Below are 23,327 nucleotides of genomic sequence, written 5' to 3'. Positions count from 1 at the left end.
CAAAGCCAAGCAATAAATTTTACTGTTGAAAATATCTGCCATTTACTGCGTATTCCTTCTAGTTAAGGTCAAGTGGCGGAAAGAGGATCAGAGATGGTAGTTTGGCCAAAGTTTCTTTATTAAGCACATGGAGGTGACATCTGGAACACAGTAAAAATTTGAATACTTTAAGAGTGTTACTTTAACAACTTTAAAAAGACGTTAGTTCCCAAACATATTGCATCTCAAGAATTTTGCATGTAAAAAAATTTACTTTGTTAAAATTAGAAGCCACAGACTCACTATGTTCCTTTTTCTGATAAGTTCTTCCTCATTAGGAATCTACATTAACAGAATCTGCAAAAGTATTAAAATGCTGTCTAGCATTAATGAAATGGAAATAGCTCAGAAAAATTATAGTGAATGTTGCTAAAGCTCAGCATTAAAACACAGGCTACGACTGCTCAATAAATAAGTTCTGTTGAAACAGAAAACCTGGTGACACAAATGAAAAAGATGTAAAGACTTGAGGATCATTTAATCCATGTAAAAGACATTAGAAAATGAATAGGACAGTCAATAAGCTATACCTGTTATTTACAACATACTGTAGAATCCTGTTATTCATAGACAAGTATCACAAACTGTATCTACAGACCTAGCTCTGGTAAAATATACAGGAAACCGGACTCTAGCTAAAACTATATACAGTCGGTAGAAGGATGGATGGTAACACTTCATTTTGTCCCCCCATTTCACATTTATAAGCATATATAAACACTTAGCAAATGGTTTGTAACACACTATGATGTAGTCTTAATCAGATATAAAGACATTTCAAGTGTTTATCAAAGTATTTGTCAACATATCTTCTGTGAAGCATCTGTTATTGATGTATGAACAGTGATTGACAATGTAACATAGCTCTAATCATATAAAATAGGAACGATTAGTTTATAATTATATTAATTCAATTTCTTAAGTCGTATGTATGGTTTACTTACAAATACTTCTTCAACCTCCATCACAACCGAGGAAAAATCTAGGAAAGATTTTGAGTTCAATTTTTTTTGTCAAACTATGTCAGGTGTCAAGAGTGAACCCTCAAGCTCAACGAGTCATTTATAAACGGTTTTAAGCTCACCTGTGAATGATTTCTACGCATGCATAAACAGCTAATAAATTGTACAACACACCAAGGATTTGTTGGTGTGTGTTATCGTGTATGATCAGAGCTGTGTTACACTTGTGTTATTAAAGAGTAATTAACTGTTTATTCACCAGTTACAAATAATTCATGGGAGACTAGTGATGTATTTGTGAACAGTTATAAACACTTGTCCTCCATGATACTTACAACTATATTACAGGCTGTTATAACCCATTTATTACTGCTTATAAATGCTTAATACAGGGGTTCAAATAAAGTGTTATAAAATGTGGGAATCAAGGCCTGTATAATATTTGCATAAGTGTGACCACTTGGTGAACACAGCTGAATGCTTATGTTCAGAAGTTACAAAACCTGGAAATAAAACTACGTGCACCCCTAACACTGTAACAAAATGGCCTATATCAAATCAGGTGTTGATAAATTGCTTGGTTATGACTTGTAACAGCTTTGACCGTCTCATTACGCATCTACTGCTGCAGTCATTCACTGCTGTAGGACCATAGAAAACAACTTCTGCTCAGTAATGTTGTCTATGCTTCTTCTTGCACAGGTAGGTAGAAAAATGGCATGTCCAGTGTTGTCAAGAAAGCATAATAAACACAGCTAGAAAGGCAATTGGAACGGTGAGCTATAGCGTTGTTGCTAACAGAAAAATAACAATAGCATAAAACATTTACAAGAAAAAACTCATTGCCCAGGATTGATAACTGCCTCTGTGAATCTGCTTGTACCATTTATCGCTGATATTAAGACCACATGTCTCCTCCTGGATGTTTCTGTGGGTCTGTGGGTGGGCTTCTCCCTGTTCCGGTCCGTCAAGACTGTCTACTTGTGTTTAGGTCGTCTCCTGATGCTGCCGTTGCTCAGACAGACATTACACCAGTTTCTTGGCCTCAAAGAAGCTTTTGAGGTGCTTCATCTGCCAAATCCCAGTGAGGATGAGGATGAGTGTTTGAGCTATGGACCACCAGAGTACACGCTGGTTGGTGCTTTCGCTCGTCATGCGAAAACGCTCCTCACGATACTGTAAAAGACAACACAGAATGAAGTCACTCGAGCTGCCTAATGGCATAAACAGTATTTGTCCTACTAAACTTAGCTGTAAACCTCTCATTTCATAATGACTTGGTGTACATGGGTTTTTTACTGACCCTCTGGTAGTTTTGCTCCTTCTGGATCTGTTCAACTTGGTCCAGAAGCTGTCGGACTCGCAGCTGCAGCTCAGTGAGTTTGTCCTTAGCTGCTATTTCAGGGTAGTTGTTGGTGTGTTCTCCAACTTGAATATCCAAATGCACTCTCTGCAACATTTGGAAACAGTCAAGTTTGAAATCTACACGCAATCTACAAGAATTGATAAGTGTCTGATAGGGGTGTTTTGTTAAAAAATAAATAAATAAATAAATAAAAAGAAGGCTCAGAAGACTGGGCATAATAAGACAGAAGACTTATTATGAAAAACCTGTCTTGAATTAGCCTAACAAACAGGATTAAGCAGTTTCATAAAGCCATCTCGAACTTATATGATCAGACTAAGTTATGTTTTGTTTAAGATCAGATCACAGCAATTCACAAGAAAGAAAACAGACATGTAAAGACAAAATTGTGTGATGTTTCCTGCCACAGAGCAGCATTTAATACAGAAAAAGGAAAAAAAAAAACCACCAGAGCAAAAATGAACAAAAGCATTGCCATAAACAAAGCAAAAAAGCTGCAGACCTGTGGTGAACTCTTAGCTCAGTTTGTCGCAGCTCTCTGCTTGTAACCATTTTATAGTGGGTTCAAGTCCTGTGTGAGTGCTGGGAATTTCCTCTGTATCATAAATGCTGAAACTTCACTTAAGAGAAGATCAGAGGTCCCATTCCAGAGAGCTCTTGCAGAACGACTAAGACATTTATAAATGCTTATAATAGTGAAAAATTAAAGGTATTATAGCGAAAATATACAAGGGTGTGGCCTCCATGAATAAAAACTCAACTAATTATAAAAGGAAAAGACATAAAAATGGAAATAACTGAGGAGGTGTGGCTACAAGCCTGGTAAACTCAGTGTACTTGTACCAACTCACTGACCTGGAGAGATTTTGTTAGAAAAATCAGACTCGGTTTTTAATAACTCCTACACAAAAATCCAATTAACAGGGACCTAGTACTTTTTCTTGGGGAGTGCGGATCTGCACTGATCGACCATTCCCACAACTTTTGGTATTGTCCATGTATTCAGCCGTCTCTGGAGAAAGTGGGACATTTAATGACTAGGATACTGGGTTTTAGTATTGATGTTTCATCTCAGTTTCTGTATTTTGGAGCTATGTTATTTTAAAAAAAAACGTGCTGAAACTTAATGTACAATAAGTATAAGATCAATAAGTTAAAGCCCGACAGGTAAAGTATTTTATATATGTATGTTTACAGTATAGCAGCAGTCGAGAAAAAACTTTAGGAAGAAATTTGGAAGAAAAATGTGTTTAATGATTTTAACACTACTTAAGCCTGAGGTAAGCTTGAGTAAGCATTAAAACTAACCTCACAGGACCCAGTTAGCCTGGAGGGATACGTTTCCATGGTCACTCCAGTTGTCAGACTTATCTAAACCTGCTTTATTAAACAGATTTTCCTGAAGATAAGCCTGATTTACTGAAGTAAGCCTGATTCAGCAGGTCATCCTGTTCTATGAAACAGCCCTCAGTTTGTACAAATAAACGTGCCGTACTTATATGTCAAGGTCTCAGTGTGGATATACGTAGAACATGAAAGTGAGGTCATTACTAATTAACATCTATGTGAAACATTTTGAAGGAAAAAAACGAGTCAACCGATGAAAAATCAAAGCAGAGACTACGCTCCTACCAGTTTTCCACCTGCAAAAAGAGCCATCTTGGTGGAGTTGGAGTGCAGACAGATCTGATGTTCTCCAGGAGTGTGGGAGGTGAAAGTGAACCGTCCGTCTGACCCATATTGACGAGAGAGGATAATCTGGGAGAGTTGTAAGAGAAAAATCTTTAGATTCTATTTATATGTATGTGGGTGTGTTTTCTATTACTACCTCTTCTGACCTTACCTTTGTATCTGGATCCTTGATCTCAACATGCATCCCAAGGCCGGGGGTGGCTGGGAGGAAGGAACTGGTCTGTTTGTCCCATAGCTGAGTCCTGTACTTTCCTGTCAAACAGGCAAAGCAACACAGACACGCCATCAGGTTGACCAGTAACACAGCAAGAGAATTAAAATTATAATGATAATATAATTAGTTGAAATAGTAACGTAGCAAATGGGGGTATTCAACATAACGTAACCTCCAGTGCCAGAAATATAAAAAAACATAAAATGGAAAAAAAAAGAAAAGTAAATCAAATGCAATTAAACACCAAATTCAAAACCCCAAATTCACGCTCAGTTTAGGTAAATACCAGGTTTTCAGTCTTAGTAATGCCGGAGCCAACTCTTTGGATGCTCTCCCGAGCATTCATGCATGAGACTTATCAGAATCAGCTCAAAATATGTAATATGTAATATCTAACTGTAAAATAACCCACCCAGTAGATATCTACTAACACCTTAAAATCAGCATTAAGTAATTTTTTGGCCACTTGGGGGCAGTGTAAACAAGCTCTAAACACAACACTGACATATTATCACCCTACAAAGTTGATATAGAGAACAACAAAAAGTTGTTTATTTACACATCTAGCATTCATTTGGAGTGTTGCTTCTGGCCACATGATGATTGTAAGTGTGATATTTGCTTTTCTATTAGCTCTGTTTTGGTCTCCACCAACTCATAAGGAAAATTGCTAAATGCTCCACTATTGTTCACCAGCTAGTTGCTAAGTTTGTCTCTCCATCCGTGTACAGTGGGTTTTTACCAGTGGTTTTTCCATGGAAAACAGCTGTCTGCTGCAGCCAATGAGAGCAGTGAGAGTAAACTTGTACCTTCACTGTTGAAGCAATGCGCTTAAAGATGCTAAGACACTCAGTATAGCTAAGGGGAACTGCAGAGTTGGTGATATTTCTCTGACTCTTACAAGTGACACGTTTCACATTACACATGTGAAATTGTTGATATAAAAAATGTTTAATTATTTTATCTGTTTAAATTAAAAAAAAAAAAAAAAAAAAAAAAAGGATATTGGCCAATACATGAGTTTTCATCAACTGTTAACCATCAATATTGGTATCAGCCTTCAAAGTATTGTATTAGTCAGGCTGTACTGTAGAATCATAATTCTGATGGCAGGTAAAACACGGTGGTGTTAAATAAAACCTTTTCACTTGGAATCAGGATCCTTTCCCTAAATATGTAACAGTTTGTGTGATACACCATCATAGTGCAGCACCATCCCCCATACATATTCTCATCCACTGTTTCCATACAACATAAAGTGGACTATGTTTGAAACTGGTAGCACCATTATACCAGGAATTCTAGAGGACCTCAGTATTTTCTGTTTATCCCCCTTATTTACATGCATGCAATGATAGTATAGCACAAAAATAGGATTATAATACAAATATGTAAACGTAGAATCTATGTTTAACTGTATTGCGAAGGTTAAAGACAAACAAAATGAGCAATTTGGCCGTGCAGATTCATTCGAATGATGCTCATTCTAAGCTTCTATTAGAGACACAGTATTACTCTCGTAGATACGATGCCACCTGTAGTTATAGGTGAAAAAAATGCTGCTTATTTACTGTGAGGTCTGAAACCTTCGCCAACAAGGACACAGCTGATGAAGGAAAGGTAAGTTAACATTAAAACGAATTGTTTTTTATTGCACTTTTGATCACTGTCTTTGAAAATACGGTGGCATGAATCAAACACTTAATTTTGTGCCTTGTGGTATTTATTAGTTATTGTACTGAACGTAACACATAAATTCAGGAGTAATGCCGTCGCTCACTGAGGAAATCTATGCCAAGTGTTAAGAGGTTAACCAGCAGTTACAATAGCCTATGAAACATTTCAGTGTTTTCCATTTTAAGGCTCGTAAGCAGCCTGAATACTATGAACTCGATGTCTTTCTTTCGTTACTACTGTCATACTCAGTGCAGCATCTTTGCTGGAGCCAGCTGTTAGCCTGCATTGCTAGTTAGCTACGTCCAGCTAACGACCCCACAGCAGCTTACCAATAACCATGGTCTCGTCTGGAATTTCCTCAATGAAGCATTTTTTCTCTGTCTCTCCTATGTGGAAGTAGAGTGCGCAACTTGGATATATCCAAGCTAATATTAAAAGAAGTCCAGCAGCAGGGGTAGAGAGCATCATGTAGGCTCTAGCACTTTGCGCACATCAGCAAAGGAAGCTCTGATGCTGCAGCCAGCTAACGTCATTTCCCACTGCGGAAGTAGGAAGGGGATTTCCTGAGTGCTTGGGATTTCTTCACCCTCAGTTAAGCCTCTCAGGTAGCGCTCAATCATCATCAAAGTCTTGAAGAAGACTGTGAGTTGTAGCTGAAAGGCCTGGAAAAGGGTATTACTTCGAGTCAAGATTCTTTTGTCAGAGAATTGAAATATATTTTTAAATAATCCAACTAAACATGTTGTTCAGCCTTACAAATTGTTTTTGAATTCAATCGATTCCGATAGAAAAGGAGAGTTTATAAATTTATTGACATAATAATAATTACTTGCTGCCATCCTAAAATATCAGGATCTGAGAAACTGCAAGCGATGGTTGGTCATTATCCTCGGTGAAAGTGATTTATAAGACCTGTGAGGTTTAACAAAGCGGGTTGTCTTTGCAGCCTGCGAGGAAGCTAGCTGCCTTAAAGGCTAACTCAGGGAAAATTTTAAGATGTATATTTCCTGAGTTAACAACAGTGGCCTCGGCTTTGACAGATAACTTCTATCCATCCTAAAACCACACAAGCAACATTTCTTACGGAAGTTTTATAGTTCGTTGATGCAGATCGGAGTTTACGTCGGTCAGCGAATGCCTCAGATAACCCAGCTGCGGGTTGGCTAAATTATCCTAGCTAGCCCATTAGCTAAGCGCTAGCTATCTGGCATTATAACATCGGCTAAACAACGTTAGCTACGCTTACTAACAGGTTGTATGTAAGTGACAGCTTGGTTGCTTGTTATTCCGGACAAAAAAACTGAAAAAGAAGTAAGTTTAAGAGGAGTTTTGTACCTGTAATGTTCCAACGTTAGCTATCAAATTCATTCGTTACGCGTATTGAGGACAGATTTGATCCTGTCTTACTGCGGGGAAGAAAACAACATGGATGTAACGTTAGCTGTTTCAAATCTGAGTTGGACGTTCGCTTTTGATCATATTACAGCATTGAAACTGACGAGCAGTGGTTTACTTTTCCTTATACTGTAAACAAATATATAAAACAAGCTTTGTGTCTCAGTCGAGCTCTTTGCCTCATGGTACTGGGGGTGACGTAATGTTTTGCTCCCGTACACCGGTACCTGTATGTTGGTTCACCGCCCAAAGAAGAGAGCTGACACTTGACCAGTTAGACACTAGACAAAGCAGGCCAGGTGGCCTCCATAGAACATAAGGAGGACCAGAATTTTGTCGAGGGATTAAAGTGAAAGTGAAACTAACTGTCTAAGGCCGCCTAAAGGGGATGAGTCGTGCTACGCCATGTCTCTGTATGTAGTGATGGATGCAGGCATTGATATTTGTGCCGTGATGTTTTGTATTAATAACAGTTTCATTATGTGTATATGTATAGAGATAACACTGTGCATGTGTTTCTATAGGGATGGTGCAACCCCAGCCGGATGGCCCAATGCAGTGGGACATGTCAGGAGATGAGAGTGGAGGGGCCCTCAGGGTCCCACCAGAGCTGGCTGCCAATGAAGTGGTGACCAGGTTGCTGGGTGATAACCAGCAGCTTAGAGGTAGGACATATGCCCATAATTTAAAGAAATAAAGCAGTATTTACTCAACTTAAAGCACAGTGTATCTCAGCATTTGATGCTAGAGCTAGGCAGTATTGATGGAATCAAACAGAACATTAGCAATGCTTTTAAGAAAGGATCATGAGAAATTAAGTTGTCTGTGTGAGGCATTCGTTGTTTATTAGCGCTCCTATACAAAGTATTTTCAATTTACCTCTAATTTACCCATACAGTCACACCATCACACCAATGGAAGTGAGCTACCGTGCAAGGTTGACCATTGGCAGCAATTAGGGTTCAGTGTCTTGTTCAAGGGCAATTCGATATGTGGACACAGGAGATTTCTAAACTGAGTCTGTGAACTGACTCAGTGATGTCAGTCACACAGCAATGTTCATATAAAGTTCGCTAACATTAGCAGACATTAACCATAAAGCTACTGGTTGTACCCATAGACTATTGTTTTCAGACCAAGTTAGTCTATAGCAAAAAAACACATTGTGTGTATTTACAGAAACTGGGCAACAGTGCATTGTATTGCTTTTTTTTATTTGTAAGAGGAACAACGTTTTATATCATCTTTTAGTAGTTCCATAGTGTCTCTTAAAACCCTGGAAATCACAACATTACTGCTGCATCACAAAATTAGAATAACAACCTACATCTAGTTTCTTATCACAATATTGGTTTAATCTGTGGCCCCCCTTGTATTTAATTTACCTCTTGTTGAAATTGTTTCTTTTTCTCACTCTGTAAGACATATCAATCTCCTACTTCTCATTTTACCTTCACCCATCTGTCCTCCAGAGGCCTTGCGACGGAGCAACCTAGCTTTACGTCAGCGCTGTGAGGAGATGGAGGGATGGCAACGAAGGACGAGAGAGGAAAGAGAATTTCTTAGCTCTCGTTTCCAGGAGGCCAGGGCCCTGGTGGAAAGGCTGGCCCAGGAGAACCACTCCTTACAGGGTCTTGTGAATGGACCAGCCTCCTCCTCTAACCACTGCTGCAGCTCCAGCCAAACTGAAGACCTGCAGGGACGCCCAGCGAGGAACGGTCCACTCGACGGACCACAGGTTAGCTAGTTGAGATTCACACATCAGCTTTCTTATATTTACACATTGTCAGGTGTTTTTTACATTTTAAAATATTAGTTGCATAATTACAACGTACTATTGTAATTTATAATCCTGTGTTGGCACTTCTATGCAGAGATTACAGTATATATTATTTCACCTTTTTTATTTACTAGTTAACTGTTTTTTGTTTTGTTTTTTCAGTAGTTCTGTGCTCATATTCCATTTATACACTGACTCCTATTGCTCCTGTAATAGTTACTGTAATTTTCCACATTTGTAAGCACATATCTGATGTGTGGCGACATGCAAATGTAGCTCACAAGCCAGTCATTTTTTTAAATTTACAAACAGATAAGCCAGGGAGAGAAATTAGTGTAACAGCCACTGTCCAGTGTTTGTAATTAATGAGATTTTTATTAATGTAATTAAAGAAAGACAGAGAAAGAGAAGGGAAAAGGCAAGCAAAGAAGGGAAACAGAAATGGATGCCCTGCTACTACATCTCATCTCCTTCATCCTCTTTTCAGTTGGCAAACAATAAAACTGGGCATGACATAGCCCAGTTACTCTGCTGAATCTCAGCTGAATGTTTATTCTGTCCCCTCTTGCTCTCTGTGATCACTTATAATGTGTTGTTCTCATTATCCAGCGGTCCTTCCCAAGCTGCTGCACTGATGATCAAATCATTGTTTTGTGACGACAACATATGAAAAAATAACAAACATAAATGCAGGTTATTGATATGGCATTGTTCTTACTGACATTTAGAATGATTGCAGAGAAAGCTGATGACAAAGGGGTGTCATTAAGGCACAGCCCCAAGACATTTGTTACTACATGTAAAGAGCAAACGTGTATTTAATATGCTTGTAAAACACGCAAAATGTACATTAGAATTGCGTCTGCTGAAGAATAGAATTCTCAGCTTCTAAAATGTTTCCAGTGGATGTTGGACCCACTTATTTTTGCTGTGGTTCTCAGACTCTAGATCAGCGGGAGAGGAAGAGAGTTGAAGAGACAGATCAACACACACAGACCACGCCACCTCGCAGCCTGGTAAGATGTATGGCACTATTTTTGGTTTTAGTTTGGATGTATTTGTTTATTTTTCATCCAACAGGTATGTCTGTGTGTCTAGGGTGATGCGAGTGTGCATAGCTCCTTGAGTAGCCCCCTCCCCACTCCCCCCACCTCATTTTCCGAGGTACTGGGGGAGGTAATGGGCAGGGAAAAAGGCCAGGTGAGACTGCTCACTGCATCCCAATTCCACCAATCAGATCCCTGAGACTTAGTTTAATTAGTTTTAGATGTCTAGTTTAAGTGTTTACCCCACCTTATTTGTCATCACATTCAGGCAGCTCAGAAATCCTGACTTCCTACTTGGAAAAATGCAGGTGGCCTACATCCAGAAAAATGCATACAGCCTGTGAACTCAGAATTCTGAAAACAAATCTAACACTGATCACTATGCAGCATTCATACAATAAACTTGACACCAGCTGCATTATGGAACACTGTGTTTTACATTTGGCAATATAAATTTTGAGGTCGTCCATGTTTTTTCCATGGACTTCCAAGTAGGAACACTGGATTGAATGGAGGTTGGGCACATAAAAATTTCTTTGCTTTTTATATATAACGGAGCACAGTATTAATACACAGATGTTAGCACTATTAATACCCACTAATTAATGCCTCTTTACAATCCCTCTCTGCTTTTATAAACCTTTGTTTGTGTTATCTTATATCTCAGTGTATTTCTGCTTTTTTGCTTGATGTCTGTCCTCCAGCTCAGGGTTAAAGTGGGATGTCTCTGTTCACTTCTCTCCTGCCATTACGTCTTCCTACACCCATTCATCTCTGGTTCTTTCACTTTCACATGTTTCTCTGCAGCCTGTGGAAGGTGCAAACGAGTTCCTGCAGTTGCTGAAGAGCCATAAAGAAAAACTGGAGGAAGGTATGAGAGAGCTGAGAAGGAAGAATGAAGAGCTGGAGAGGGACAGAGACGAGGGAGAGAAAGAGAGAGAGCGGATGCGTCGCTGCATTGACCAATTACGAGCCAAACTGGCCCAGGCACAGGTGACACCGTGATCCAAGCATGCAGAAATTCTACTCTAGGAACCAGTGCAGCAATCTAGTACAAGGGAACAGAATTAAAAGGGAGGTGGTTTGTGCAAGATCATTTTTGTTTTGTTATCATAAACCTCTCATACGTTTTTCTGTTAGCTTTACTCTTACGGGTGTTTTAAGTCAGATTCAGCAAACCCTTTTAAAGGAAAATTAGGGTATTTTTCAACCTGGGTCTTATTTTCTTAATTGTAGCCATTCTGACTAATGGCAGTGTATATTGGGGCAAGCATTGCAAGTCTCCTTAAGGTTTCCAGATAAACTTCAATTTTACATAAATCTTTTTAAACTCATCTCTGAGTTTTAACGTAGTAAACACAGAAAGTACCTCCCTGGATTAGCTGTTGTTGGTCTCCGCATAGGAATCTTTCCAGCTAACTAAGCTAGCTGTCTTTTTCGATTTAAAGTGGTACTCCAGTAGTTCAGTGCAAATTTTGCCATAAAAAATGCCAAAAATTGCCATAAACACAGCCATAAAGTTGGGGGATTCACAATAGACACGCTAAAAAAAAAAGTGGTTAAAATCGAAGCAGTAAAGGCCCGAGATATCCTGACTTTGAGTGCCTAGTGTGGATAAAGCTCCAAAAAACACTTGATCCTACATTTCCCATTTGCAACTAATAGCATCTTTTCATTTGACCCTCGCTGCCCAATACATGTCCATGTCTATGTAAAGTTGATTTTGGTTACTAATTTAAACTCCCAATTCATTCATATTAAGGCATTAAACTATAAAATACAGTTAGGTCAATAAGTATTTGGACAGTGACACACTTTTCATAATTTGGCCTCTGTACACCAACACAATGGATTTGAAACGAAGCCATCAAGGTGTGATTGAAATGTAGACTTTTATCTTTAATTCATGGGGTTTAACCAAAATATATTGCATTAAATGTACATAGTCCTTCATTTTCAGGAGCTCAAAAGTAATTGGACAAACCAACGTAATTATAAATATAGGGGATTATTTTTAATACTTGAATGACAATCCTTTGCAATAAATGACTGCCTGAAGTCTGGAACCCATGGACATCACCAAATGCTGAGTTTCCTCCCTTGAGATGCTTTGCCAGGACTTTACTGCAGCTGCCTTCAGTTGCTGCTTGTTTGTGGGTCTTTCTGCCCTCAGTTTTGTCTTCAGGAAGTGAAAAGCATGCTCAATTGGGTTGAGGTCAGGTGACTGACTTGGTCATTGAAGAATATTCCATTTCTTTGCCTTGGGAAGCTCTTGGGTTGCTTTTGCAGTATGTTTTGGGTCATTATCCATCTGTACTGTGAAGCACCATCCTATCAGTTTAGCACCATTTGGTTGAAATCTGAGCAGATAGTATAGAACTATACACTTCAGAATTCATCCTGTTACTTCTATCAGCAGCCACGTCATCAATAAACAGCAGTGACTCAGTTCCATTGGCAGCCATACATTGCAATGCAATAACACTTGCTCCACCATGTTTGACAGATGATGTTGTATCTTTTGGATCATGAGTCGTTCCTTTCCTTCTCCAGACTCTTCTCTTCCCATCGTTCTGGTACAAGTTAATCTTGGTTTCATCTGTGCAGAGAATTTTGATCCAGAACCGGGCGGCTTTTTTAGATTTATTTCTGGCGAAGTCTAATCTGACCTTTCTGTTTTTGAGTGTTACCAGTGGTTTGCACCTTGTGGTAAACCTTCTGCATTTATATTCATGAAGGCGTCTCCTGATTGTAGACTTTCACAATGATATGCCTTCCTCCTCGAGAGTGTTCTTGACCTGGATAGAAGCTGTGAAGGGTTTTTCTTCACTAAGGAAATAAATTCTGTGATCATCCACTTTAGTTGTCTTCCGTGGTCTTCCAGGCGTTTTGGTGTTGCTGAGCTCGCCAGTGCATTCCTTCTTTTTGAGAATGTACTGAATTGTTGATTCGGCCTCTCCTAAAGTTTCTACCATCTGTCTGATTGGTTTGTTTTGTTTTTTTCAGCCTAATGATGGCCTCTTTCATTTGGATCAAAGCCTTTTAGGACCACGTATTGAGAGTTCCAATGAACAGCTACCAAATGCAAATTCAATACTTGGAATCAATTCCAGACCTTTTATCTGCTAAATTTTTTTATGAAATAATGAGGGAACAGGTCACACCTGGCCATGAAACTGTCAGTCAATTGTCCAATTACTTTTGAGCACATCTTGATGGCTTCGTTTCAGATCCATTGTGGGTGGTGGGCAGAGGCAAAATTATGAAAATTATGTCACTGTCCAAATACTTATGGACCTAACTGTATATTAAAAAAATTATTTAAAAAAAAAAAAAAAGCGGCACAAGAATAATATTCCCTACTGTGTCTTACACTAGATTTCAGTTGAAATTATGATCAGGCATTATTAAATTGGACAATTAGAACTAATTGACTAGCCCCTGTTGCTTGTCATGGCTATTGTTTCCCTGTGGTACATCTTGTCTGTCACTTATAGAAAAGACATTCAACTGCTTATGAATGACTGCTCTATGATCAATAGAGATGTTATGATCATGAATAGACACAAGAATCAGTTGCCTTATCTGTGATCTAAAAGACTTTTATTAATGTTTTCACAGGCAAGCAATGTTACTGAGGAGGTTGTTCAACATCGCTCCGAGGCACAGCACTCCTCTGACTGGTATGAAGCGTTTTCCCTTCCAATACCCAATACTTCCGTGAATTGTTTGAAACTAACGGCACTAAAGGCACTGCCATTAGCAGCTTTTGGACTGAGTGATGTTCAGTTCATCTTAACTATATGGTATGTCTGTAGGCAATTCTTCTCTGTGGCATAAGGACACTTGCATGCTTTTTTATTTCTGTGTTTGTTCTGCTTAAAAAAAGCCTCACTTTTGAGATTATCTTCTTCCTCTTCCTCCCTCTCTTTTTGTTCCTCTTTTCCAGCTCTAGCCTGGCTAAACTCACAGAGCAGCTTCAGGCCACACAGGGCAGGTGAGCCCACAGCTCTGTGTGGCTTTCTCTTTCTCATTGTGTGCATGTCTGCTGTCTGCACTTCTGTCTCTTCCGCTTACTTTTTAACATGTTTTGTTTCCTGTATTTACTTTGTTTTGTTTTGTTTAATTTTTTTATTTATTTGTAAATATGGCATATTTTAAATGATTTATTCAAGTATTTTTTTCTGTTCGTCAGCCGTCACACTGTTAAAACAAAGTTTCTATCAATAATTCTATCAACAGTCGGAGTGTAGGATTTTAACTATCTTCAGAGCTGCCTTTTGTCAGCTTACCTTGAAATATTTTACTGGGAAATCCAAATATACAGGAAATTATTTCAGTTGTGACTTGTAACTTTATTATGGGGCCAAATGCTTTGAGGAAAATAATTGTTTTTACTGAAAAATGTTGTGACTTAAATTGCCATTATTGTCCAAAATTAAACTAGAGGCCCTGTATTTGTTGTCTAAACAGTTTAAAACAACATACATTCCTAGCAAATATAATTGTAAATTTATCATGTTTTTACGGAAAGCGATTCAGATGAAATAATGCAGTTCTTCAAGAGAAAAATCAACTTAGCTAGTTTTCTAGCAGGCCTTGCTCACATTAAGATATTATATGAGTGGTTTACTTGACATTTCTCAACAATATTTAATGCTAATTAATTCTACTAATGCTACTGTTGACAGCTCTGCACTGTAGCTGTTTAGGCTAACATTAATGTTAGCATCACAGACTAACAGGGCGGGCTGCTTCACAGTTGTTGATCCTGGAGGTCTCAATTCAGAGCTTTTAAGGTTATAAACTTAAATAGTGATATAATGTGATCAAAACTTCACCTGTGACAGTTTGACAGCTCTGTTCACCTGCTGTCATTGATTTACACTGGACAGCTGAGCTACCTGCTAGCTACCTGTCTGAAACTGACGTGAGGTCACTTGCCACTCGGCTGGTCTTTTATGAACAGCGAAAAGGCACGGCCCACCTCTTGTTTTTTCCAAATAATAAAAGAAATATAGAGCCACAGAGCCATCTTTGGCCACGCATAAATATACAGAAACCTGAATACAGAGACCATATTAACCGGATAACAGAGGATTTCTTTTTTGTTGTGTGGCAAAGTCACAGAATCAGCTGCTACGAATCTTTTTTTCTGTAGGTATCGGGAGCTGGAAGAGAAGCTCGATTACCTACAGAAGAGTTCAGCTCAGCGTGACAGAACTGAAGCTCTGCTCAAACAAAAGGACAAGGACTGTGCTCAGGTATGAACTATGAAAATGTAAAATCTTCCAACAAGTGAGGTTATAAAGTTATAGATGGTGGCGCCGTAGCAAGCAGGTTTAAAATATTACCAGATCGTCCAATACTTTACTGTATTTTTGCAGCTGGCCAAGGACTGTGAGGCTCTGAAAGCTCAAGCAACTTCCCTATTAGGAGAACTAAATGAGAGACAGAGCTGCCTAGAGAAAAGTGAGCATGAGCGCAAAATGTTGGAAGAAAAGTAAGTTGTCACGTCACCTCAGGATAAACATATACATTACGTAGAATCTTCTGTGTTCATCTGTAGGTGTGCATGTGTGCTAATGTGTATCTCTTTCTCTATACTTGTGTGTAGGCTGTGCAGTAAGCTGAAGGCCCTGCAGGTGGCGGAGCGGGAGCTGGAGCAGCAGAGGAAGCAGCATCATGTGGCCATGGACAAGCTGCTGCTGCAGACCCAGAGCCTGGAGCAGGCCCTGAAGACAGAGAGACATGTTGTCACAGAGGAGAAGTGGGTTCAGCACACACATACATACAGCAATGTCCCAACTGGTTATTCAATTACTGCACTATTGGAATTTAGAAAGACTTAGGTGGTGGTCAGCCGATTTTCTCTAAACAAGGGAAATTAGTAACAATTTTAACAAACTACCAATATTCAGTCATGTAAAAATTCTGACTTTGTTGCTATGATTCATGGAGCATTGTGGATTTTCATTTGGGACACAGTGGTCACTCTGTCGTATTGTATTAAAAACTCAATAGAAAAGTAGAAACTCCTGTTGAGTGCCATGTTGGACCATCATGCACAGAGCCGCTGAAGCCCATGAAATGTCTTTTAACTCCTGTTCACAAGATTTTAACTTGTTAGCCAAAGATAACAGATGTGAATTGAAATTTCATTTTGTTATCTCACCCTCCGCCCACAAGATTAAAAAAATACAGGACTTCATGGGCTCCAAAATAAAGCACTACACTTGTAATTCAGTTTTTGTAGTAACAATATGTTAACTGTTTGACTGTGATAATTACTGCTACTAGGTTTCATTCAAAATTCCTCACCACTGTCACCAATAGTGATACGTGAGATTTGGTGTTTTATACTGAATGGTAAAATTCCCTTTTTTCTCAGGAAAAAACTGACACAACTGCAGCATGCTTACACATGTCTCTTTAGAGACTACGATTCTAAACTGAAGAGTGAGGTAAAAACCCATTTAAACATCTACTTACCCTCATTAAGTTTGCTATTTAGCTTATGGATACATGTGTTAACATTTCTGTGTGTGTATGTGTTGTGTGCTTGTCTTCCAGGGAGGAGATCTGTGCAGCCGACTAGAGGAGGCAGAGCGAGCGCTGGCCCTGAAGCAGGATCTGATTGATAAACTGAAGGAAGAGGTGGAGCAGCAGAAAGGCTCACTGGAGACTGTTCCTGTCCTCACTGCACAGGTACAATCACATAGCTGTTCAACAAACTCTATCTGGATACTGGCTCATAAATGGCTCATTTGACCGGCGGGTATAGAGGTGGGTTTTCGTACGAGAAGGACTTCTGTCCACAGTAGCATTTCCAGGTCATTTTTGTAGAGACCTCTGTCCACAGTGAAACACTGGAACAACATAAGAACGGCTAAATCTCTTCTTCCTCTCCCTCTTTTCATCTGGTGAACAACAAAACTGCATTACAGCCAAAACCTGGTACGGAGTGGGACAGACAGTCCAGCCGATCAAATCATGATTTTTATGGTCGCTATGTTGTCTGGCAAAATCAACATAAATAAAATAAGCTGTGTTGTATCAATGTATCGACATTTAAAATGAGTTATTTGAGTTCAGTCTTCTCTTGCATTCTGTGGTCACCTACAGTATACAGTACACTGTGTTGTTATGCAGCCGAATTCAACATATAGTTGTTCTCTTTTACATACTCTAATAATAATAATTGTAATAATCGTTTCAATATTTTCAGCACACATTTTCAGACAGTCTCTCTTGGAAGACTTTCGTCGTGTTGCACCCATTTGTCAGATTTTCGGTTTCGTCATGTACAGTTTAGCATGCTTATGTATTACAGATACATTCAAATGAAACAAAATGGCCGTCATTGAATAAAGTCAAATATCCCTCCATCTCTCACTGTCTTTGTGTTTGCTCAGGCTGAGATTTACAAGGCAGATTTCCTAGCGGAGCGAGAAGCAAGAGAGAAGCTGAACCAGAAGAAGGAGGAGCTGCAGGATCAACTGACTCAGGCCCTGGCTGAGATTGACAGGCTCAAACAGGAAGCGGCATCACGGTAAAAAGCAAATTAATTAATTAATTAATCAGTCGATCAATTAATTAATAAATTTTAAAAGGTTATCTCTGAAAGGGGGATAAACTGCATAACACATGCCCATTTCAATTATGATAATTATTTGGGCTCTGTATGTGAGTATGGGGAAGCTAAATGGAAGGTTTATGCACTGGTCACACAGCCCAGTCTGTCTTGCTGTGTGCTCAAGTTTCCTTTTTTGAGGGAAGTTCAAATCTCCGTTCACATCATCTTTGTTTCAGGGTTACATAGTCCTTGTGTGCTGAATTTCTCTCCCTGCTGTTCTCAATTGCTGATCAGATGCTGCATCAGCATCTTGAGGTGACTTTAGCTTAGCTGCAGTTGTCATGAAAGGCAGGGCTGTTGACACATTGTTGTGCCTGACACGCCATTTCAGAAGTCAGAGCTGTATCTACATTTCTTCTCTCCATGTATTATAGATAATGATATTTGTAGGCATTTGTTAAAGTGTGATTACGCATGAAATTTGTATATGTTCACCTCTGTAGTGCACGTATGGAGGAAATGAAGATGAGGCACATGGAAGACTTTCCACCACGGGCCCCGCGCATTCCTCCTACACAAGGTACATTACACATACACAAATGCACACATTCAAAATAACATGCACATACAGTTAGGGCTGGGCGGTATATAATCTTTTTAAGATATATCGATATATTTTCAAACGAGATATAGGATGAGACAGCATCATTTATATCGATTTAGTTAGATGTTGCGTTCCACAACCCGTTTCCTCCATAAAGCCGTGCCAATGTTTGCATCTCTCCTCTCTCACACGCTCCGCGCAGCCCCGCCCACACTCTCCCTCCGCAAACCTGGTCCCACTCACTCACAAGTTCTCCTGCAACATGGAGCGAGACACAGCGCTAGTCCACACTATATCTTTTCATTTCCATGTTGATATAGTGTGCAGATGTATATTTTCGAAAAGGGTAGGTCTTTTGTTATTTTTGTTCTGTTTAAATTTTTATTGTTTTCTGCACAGCTATTTGTTTTGTAAAGCAGGAGGGGAAAACCCGTAGTTTTGCTCTACTGTAACCAGTCTGTTATCGTTGTTGAAAACAACTGAAGGAGCATTCTCAGAGATAGGCCTATTTTTATTTAATATTGGCTATTTATTTCATATAATTTTTCATTTACAAATTTTGCGGCCGTGTATTTTTAAGCAGGGAAGGAATCCCTTTCTTTTAATTTAATTTGATCACAATCTGTTTTAATAAAAGTGCTTGTGACTTCTCACATGTGGCTTTTACTTACAACTGAACATGTGGCCCATTTTGTAGAAAATACGAAAATATATAACATGTATCGCCGTTCATCCTTAAAAATAAAGAGAGATGATTTTTGGTCCATATCCCCCAGCCCTAAATAGAGTTGAAGTAATACTAATTTTATTTAATAAAGTCTTTCATGCATGATTAAGGTCAGTTTGTTGAAGAAGGTATTGATGTGTCCACTCGGGTGGATAGCAAGGCTTTGCATGTTCAATTTGAAGTAAAATGCATCAATAGACTAATGAATCCAACAGTCCATTATGCGAAATGTTGAAAAATCCTTTAAAACAAATATTGCTCTTAAGCTCTGCTAAAGGGTTTACTTGATTATCAAAATGCTACACACAAAAGACTGAAGTTGCTCAAAATATAATCTTTGTAGTCAACCAACTGCAATAATGGTAACAGAAATGAATTGTTTTAAAAGTTGTGTAAAAGTTACTATAGAAGAAGTAATTTCAAAGTTGTAGCATGGCATCCTTTAAATTTGAAATATAACTACTGATGCATGATGTCCAATTCAGCAGACCCGCGATTAATTGTAATTTCCCTCTCACGTAAAATCAGTATTTGAAAGCTATACGAATTATGTCTTTGATGTTACTTGATACTGTCAGATTTTGTTTACTTACAGGGATCTTCTTTACAAGTACTGGACAGATATTTCTGATCTACTGACAGCCATCTTGTCATAGTTTTTAATTGCACCTATAATTGCTTGACACTAGATTGCCACTTATGGTGTTAAGAAATATTGTCAGTGGAAAAAGTATTCAGATAGTTTACTTAAATAAAAGTAGAAATTCCACACTGGAAAATTACTCAAGTAAAAGTCCTGCATTCAACATTTAACTCAGTAAAAAAAAGTGGTAACAGCAGAAAAATGTACTTAAAGTGTACAAAAGTAAAAGTACTCATTAGGCAGTAGAACGGCTCCTAGTACTGTATTATTCTATCAGTATTATTGTATCATATATTATCCAATTATAATTACTGATGTAAGCAGCCTATTATTGTTGTCGCTGGTCGAGTTGGAGCTGATTTTAACGCTGCACTAATCATTGTTTATGTATCAACAATCAATCAGTTTATTGTGTGATGTGTAACAGGTGTTCCTGTTAGTTCTTGACCTACAGAGAATTCTCATCGACTCTGCAACTGTACTGAGCTATTTAGCCTCTTAACTTTTAGTTTTGGTTTCCATGCAATTTTACTGTATGGTTCAGTTTCAGTGTTTGGAAAGCAGCTGTTTTCAGCATTCAAGCTCTAGAAACCCACTTTATACTACCTTACCAGTACCAAACAGCAGACAGACAAATTTCGAGACCAGTCGGTGAAGAAAGTGGAGCATTTCGCAGCCAAAGAGCCAGATTTGTTTGGTGGAGTTGTAGAGACCACAAACAGAGCTAAAAGAGAGTCAACATTGGACTTAGATTCATCAGGTGACTCCAGTAGGTTGATAATGTTGCTCTATGTCTGCTCAATGTGTAAATAAGCAACTTTTAGCTATATCTGCTTGTCATATGTTGTGTTTACAGCTGTCTGCTGCCCCAAGTGACCAAAAAAATCTGTTCATACTGCTTTAATACGGTCGTATATCCTGTTGAGTAGTTCAGTTCTTTACAAAATATAACTTTAAAAGCTCATATGTTTTGTAAATAAATGTAGGTAGAGTCAAAAGTACAGTATTTCCCTCAGAAATGTAGTGGAGTAGAAGTATGAAGTAACAGAAATTGGAAACACTCAAGTAAAGTACAGTTACCTCAAAATTGTACTTTAGTACAGGACTTGAGTAAATGTAATCAGTTACTTTTTGCTGCTGAGCTGTTGTAGAGCTTTACCAATGAAACCCATGCATATACAAGAAAATGGCTTTTGAGTAAGAGTCTATTGCATTGACCATTATGATCAGAAGCTCTCTGGTCCCCTTAACACATAAAAACGGGAAATATATTTATAAATGTTTTTTTCTTTTTCTGGTAAGAAGTTGTTTTAACATGTTTTCTTTCTGGTTTGCCTTTGGTGTGTTCCCAGGCCCAACTTTTAACGGGGTGCCCCCTGCCCCCTCATTCCGCAACCAGGCGTTGGTACCAGTCGGTGATCAAGTGGCAGCTGGAGGTGAGGAGCTGCCAGATTTGTGTTGTCCTAAGTGCAAGTACCAGGCTCCAGATATGGACACACTGCAGATACATGTCATGGACTGTATACAGTAACATGGGTGTAGTTCAGCACACCGTGACACCAACACAAACATGCAGATATATATACAGTATATTTACATTTTTGACATTCAGCGTCTGCTGCCAGCTCTGGGCACAGCCTGGAAAAACATGTTTGGTAGTTGCACCTTACTCTCTCTGGCATGCAAACACACATAAACATGAATACATACTGTGACTCTCACCATTTAAAAAGTTGAATATTTTGGAAACAAGACAAGTGGCAATCACATGACAGTATGAACAAGTGAGGAAAAAGAAATGACAGCAAGATAATCAGCAAGGTATTTTCCTAGAACTGCTCCACGGATTCGGTTTCTGCTGTAGCTTTTCCATTCCGCAGGCCACCCCTTTCTCGTCATCATTTTTGTCCCCCACCAGCTGTTCTTTTATTTCCCCTTTCGCCCCTTTCTGTGCCCTGCCTCTGGCACACTGATGCACTTGTCCATCAGTATTTGTACTGAATCCTCTGTGTCTTGCTTCAGTCCCATTTTCTGGTCACTCTCCACTCCATTGGCATAGTGGCAACGGAGGAGGTAACCACATACTGGGGACTAAGCGTGTATACTTTGACTGCATCATCCATGTTGCACACATCACACATATCATTGGTCCTAAAGTGATAATATCAAAAAAAGTCACAATTCACAGGGGTACTCAAACGCCACAAAGGAGAAATCAAAATAAAATGTGAATAACCAAGTGAGCTTTAAATACTAAAGAATATTTAAATATGTTTTGATCATAAATGTTGCCTGTCTACATTACCTCAAAACATGTACAATTATGTATTAGAGATGGATTTACTCTTGTTCAAAAAGTAGCCATTCTCTGTTCTGTGCCTGTGTACACCTTTGACTGCACCACTGTTTGTCCTCTGACGCTAGATCTGACCTGTAACCCAACATAGCCCCATCTGTGCCCCTTATTCTGTCTTATCTTTACCCGTGGCACCTAGCTATTTATCTTTCTGAATGTAAGCACATTGAAGTTCCTTCACAGTTTGTGTGAATATTGTCTGTAACTATAGATCATTTCAGTGCAAAGGATGTTGTTTGGAAACTGTTGAAGATTTATGAAATAAATGAGTTATTCATTAGCCCTTTGTGTGTGTTCTGTCTCGTGTGTCCCCTGAGAGTAGCTACACAAGAAAAGAAACAAAGATTCTGGTATAATCAAATTGTTTCCCTTGAATTTTTTTTTTTCATCAGAACAGCAATATTTAAAATAAGAAAAGATAAGATTAAATAAGATAGACTTTTATCGTCCCGAAGGAAGTTTGTCTTGGACACATACGGTATCTGCTGATAAAAATACAAATCACATAATGCACACTTACAGACTGTCACCTGTACACATGCACACACACGATACCTACAGCACATATATAGACTGCCATCAACCAACAAGTTGCACACTGCTGTCATACAGTCATCATAAAATGTACGTGTACAATAAAGATTTATTTAAAAGCCTGCATGTGCACTGTACATGTGTACAGTAATAATGAAATCAAAAAGAACATTACAGGGGTTAGCCTTTGGCCATGGTAGGGCTAGGGCTTTGATAGACAGAGGGACAAAGGGGCCCTTGAAGCTGCACTGGGGGACTGAAGCGTCTGCCCGAGGGAAGGAGCAGGTACTCACGGTGGAGGACACGGGGGGGATCCGAGATCGTTTGTGGGGGCCTGTCTGATGATTGTTTCATCAAAGATACCCTGGAGTGAGGGATGTTGCCTGACTCCCATCACTTTCATGGGTAATCTGGGCTTTCAGCTGTACACTAAGGTTGCCGAACCAGCCGGAGAGGCCATACATGCATGCTACTCTCAACTACGGCTGCGTGACCCCTTATTTAATGTAGTCACAGTGTAATTGCCAAGGTATGCTTTAGGTTCTGACTTAACAATTGCAGAGCAGAAATGGGTCGTTTGAAGAAGAGTAATGATGGACCTTAGAGCGAGAGCAGGTAGTGATGCTGCACAGCGGTCCTGTGCTTCGTCAAGTTGAACGGCGAGACGGAGAGGGAGCAAAACCTATCAATCACGCCTTCAAAATAAGACGTTTACT

General features: G+C 39.1%; 2 protein-coding genes across 6 annotated transcripts; one reads left to right on the top strand and one right to left on the bottom strand.

Annotated features, from left to right (window-relative positions):
• Positions 1 to 1,043: 1,043 nt before the first annotated feature.
• tmed4 (transmembrane p24 trafficking protein 4) lies at positions 1,044 to 6,522 on the bottom strand. Its single transcript, XM_040151864.1, has 5 exons — positions 6,280 to 6,522; positions 4,211 to 4,311; positions 4,000 to 4,125; positions 2,305 to 2,451; positions 1,044 to 2,177 (listed from the first exon to the last, which is right to left on the bottom strand). Exons 1-5 carry the CDS (start codon positions 6,416 to 6,418, stop codon positions 2,028 to 2,030), a joined length of 663 nt encoding a protein of 220 aa, XP_040007798.1. The 5' UTR covers positions 6,419 to 6,522; the 3' UTR covers positions 1,044 to 2,027.
• ikbkg (inhibitor of nuclear factor kappa B kinase regulatory subunit gamma) lies at positions 6,462 to 22,351 on the top strand. Of its 5 annotated transcripts, none has more exons than XM_040151861.1 (15): positions 6,462 to 6,555; positions 7,870 to 8,010; positions 8,818 to 9,083; positions 10,067 to 10,141; positions 10,224 to 10,325; positions 10,979 to 11,164; positions 13,793 to 13,854; positions 15,333 to 15,435; positions 15,559 to 15,674; positions 15,789 to 15,941; positions 16,563 to 16,635; positions 16,745 to 16,879; positions 17,587 to 17,723; positions 18,251 to 18,327; positions 21,074 to 22,351. In XM_040151861.1, exons 2-15 carry the CDS (start codon positions 7,872 to 7,874, stop codon positions 21,250 to 21,252), a joined length of 1,803 nt encoding a protein of 600 aa, XP_040007795.1. In that variant the 5' UTR covers positions 6,462 to 6,555; positions 7,870 to 7,871; the 3' UTR covers positions 21,253 to 22,351. The 5 variants fall into 5 exon arrangements, with proteins under 5 accessions (XP_040007795.1, XP_040007794.1, XP_040007793.1 ...); XM_040151860.1 differs by having other exon boundaries at positions 6,531 to 6,622; XM_040151859.1 differs by lacking the exon at positions 6,462 to 6,555 and adding an exon at positions 6,633 to 7,261.
• Positions 22,352 to 23,327: the final 976 nt, after the last annotated feature.

This window comes from Xiphias gladius, chromosome 18 (assembly GCF_016859285.1).
Source record: "Xiphias gladius isolate SHS-SW01 ecotype Sanya breed wild chromosome 18, ASM1685928v1, whole genome shotgun sequence".
In the NCBI taxonomy this organism is placed as follows: Eukaryota; Metazoa; Chordata; class Actinopteri; order Istiophoriformes; family Xiphiidae; genus Xiphias; species Xiphias gladius.
Note: the sequence above shows the minus strand (reverse complement) of the source record. Positions and strands in the feature narration are given on the sequence as shown.

Coding starts and splice junctions, on each gene's coding strand:
- tmed4 (XM_040151864.1), bottom strand. CDS start 6,418: ATGATGCTCTCTACCCCTGCTGCTGGACTTCTTTTAATATTAGCTTGG. Junction 4,126..4,210: donor TCAAGGATCCAGATACAAAG/GTAAGGTCAGAA, acceptor CAACTCTCCCAG/ATTATCCTCTCTCGTCAATA. Junction 2,452..3,999: donor TTTTTGCAGGTGGAAAACTG/GTAGGAGCGTAG, acceptor CAAATGTTGCAG/AGAGTGCATTTGGATATTCA.
- ikbkg (XM_040151858.1), top strand. CDS start 7,734: ATGAGTCGTGCTACGCCATGTCTCT. Junction 8,011..8,817: donor TGATAACCAGCAGCTTAGAG/GTAGGACATATG, acceptor TCTGTCCTCCAG/AGGCCTTGCGACGGAGCAAC. Junction 17,724..18,250: donor AAACAGGAAGCGGCATCACG/GTAAAAAGCAAA, acceptor TCACCTCTGTAG/TGCACGTATGGAGGAAATGA.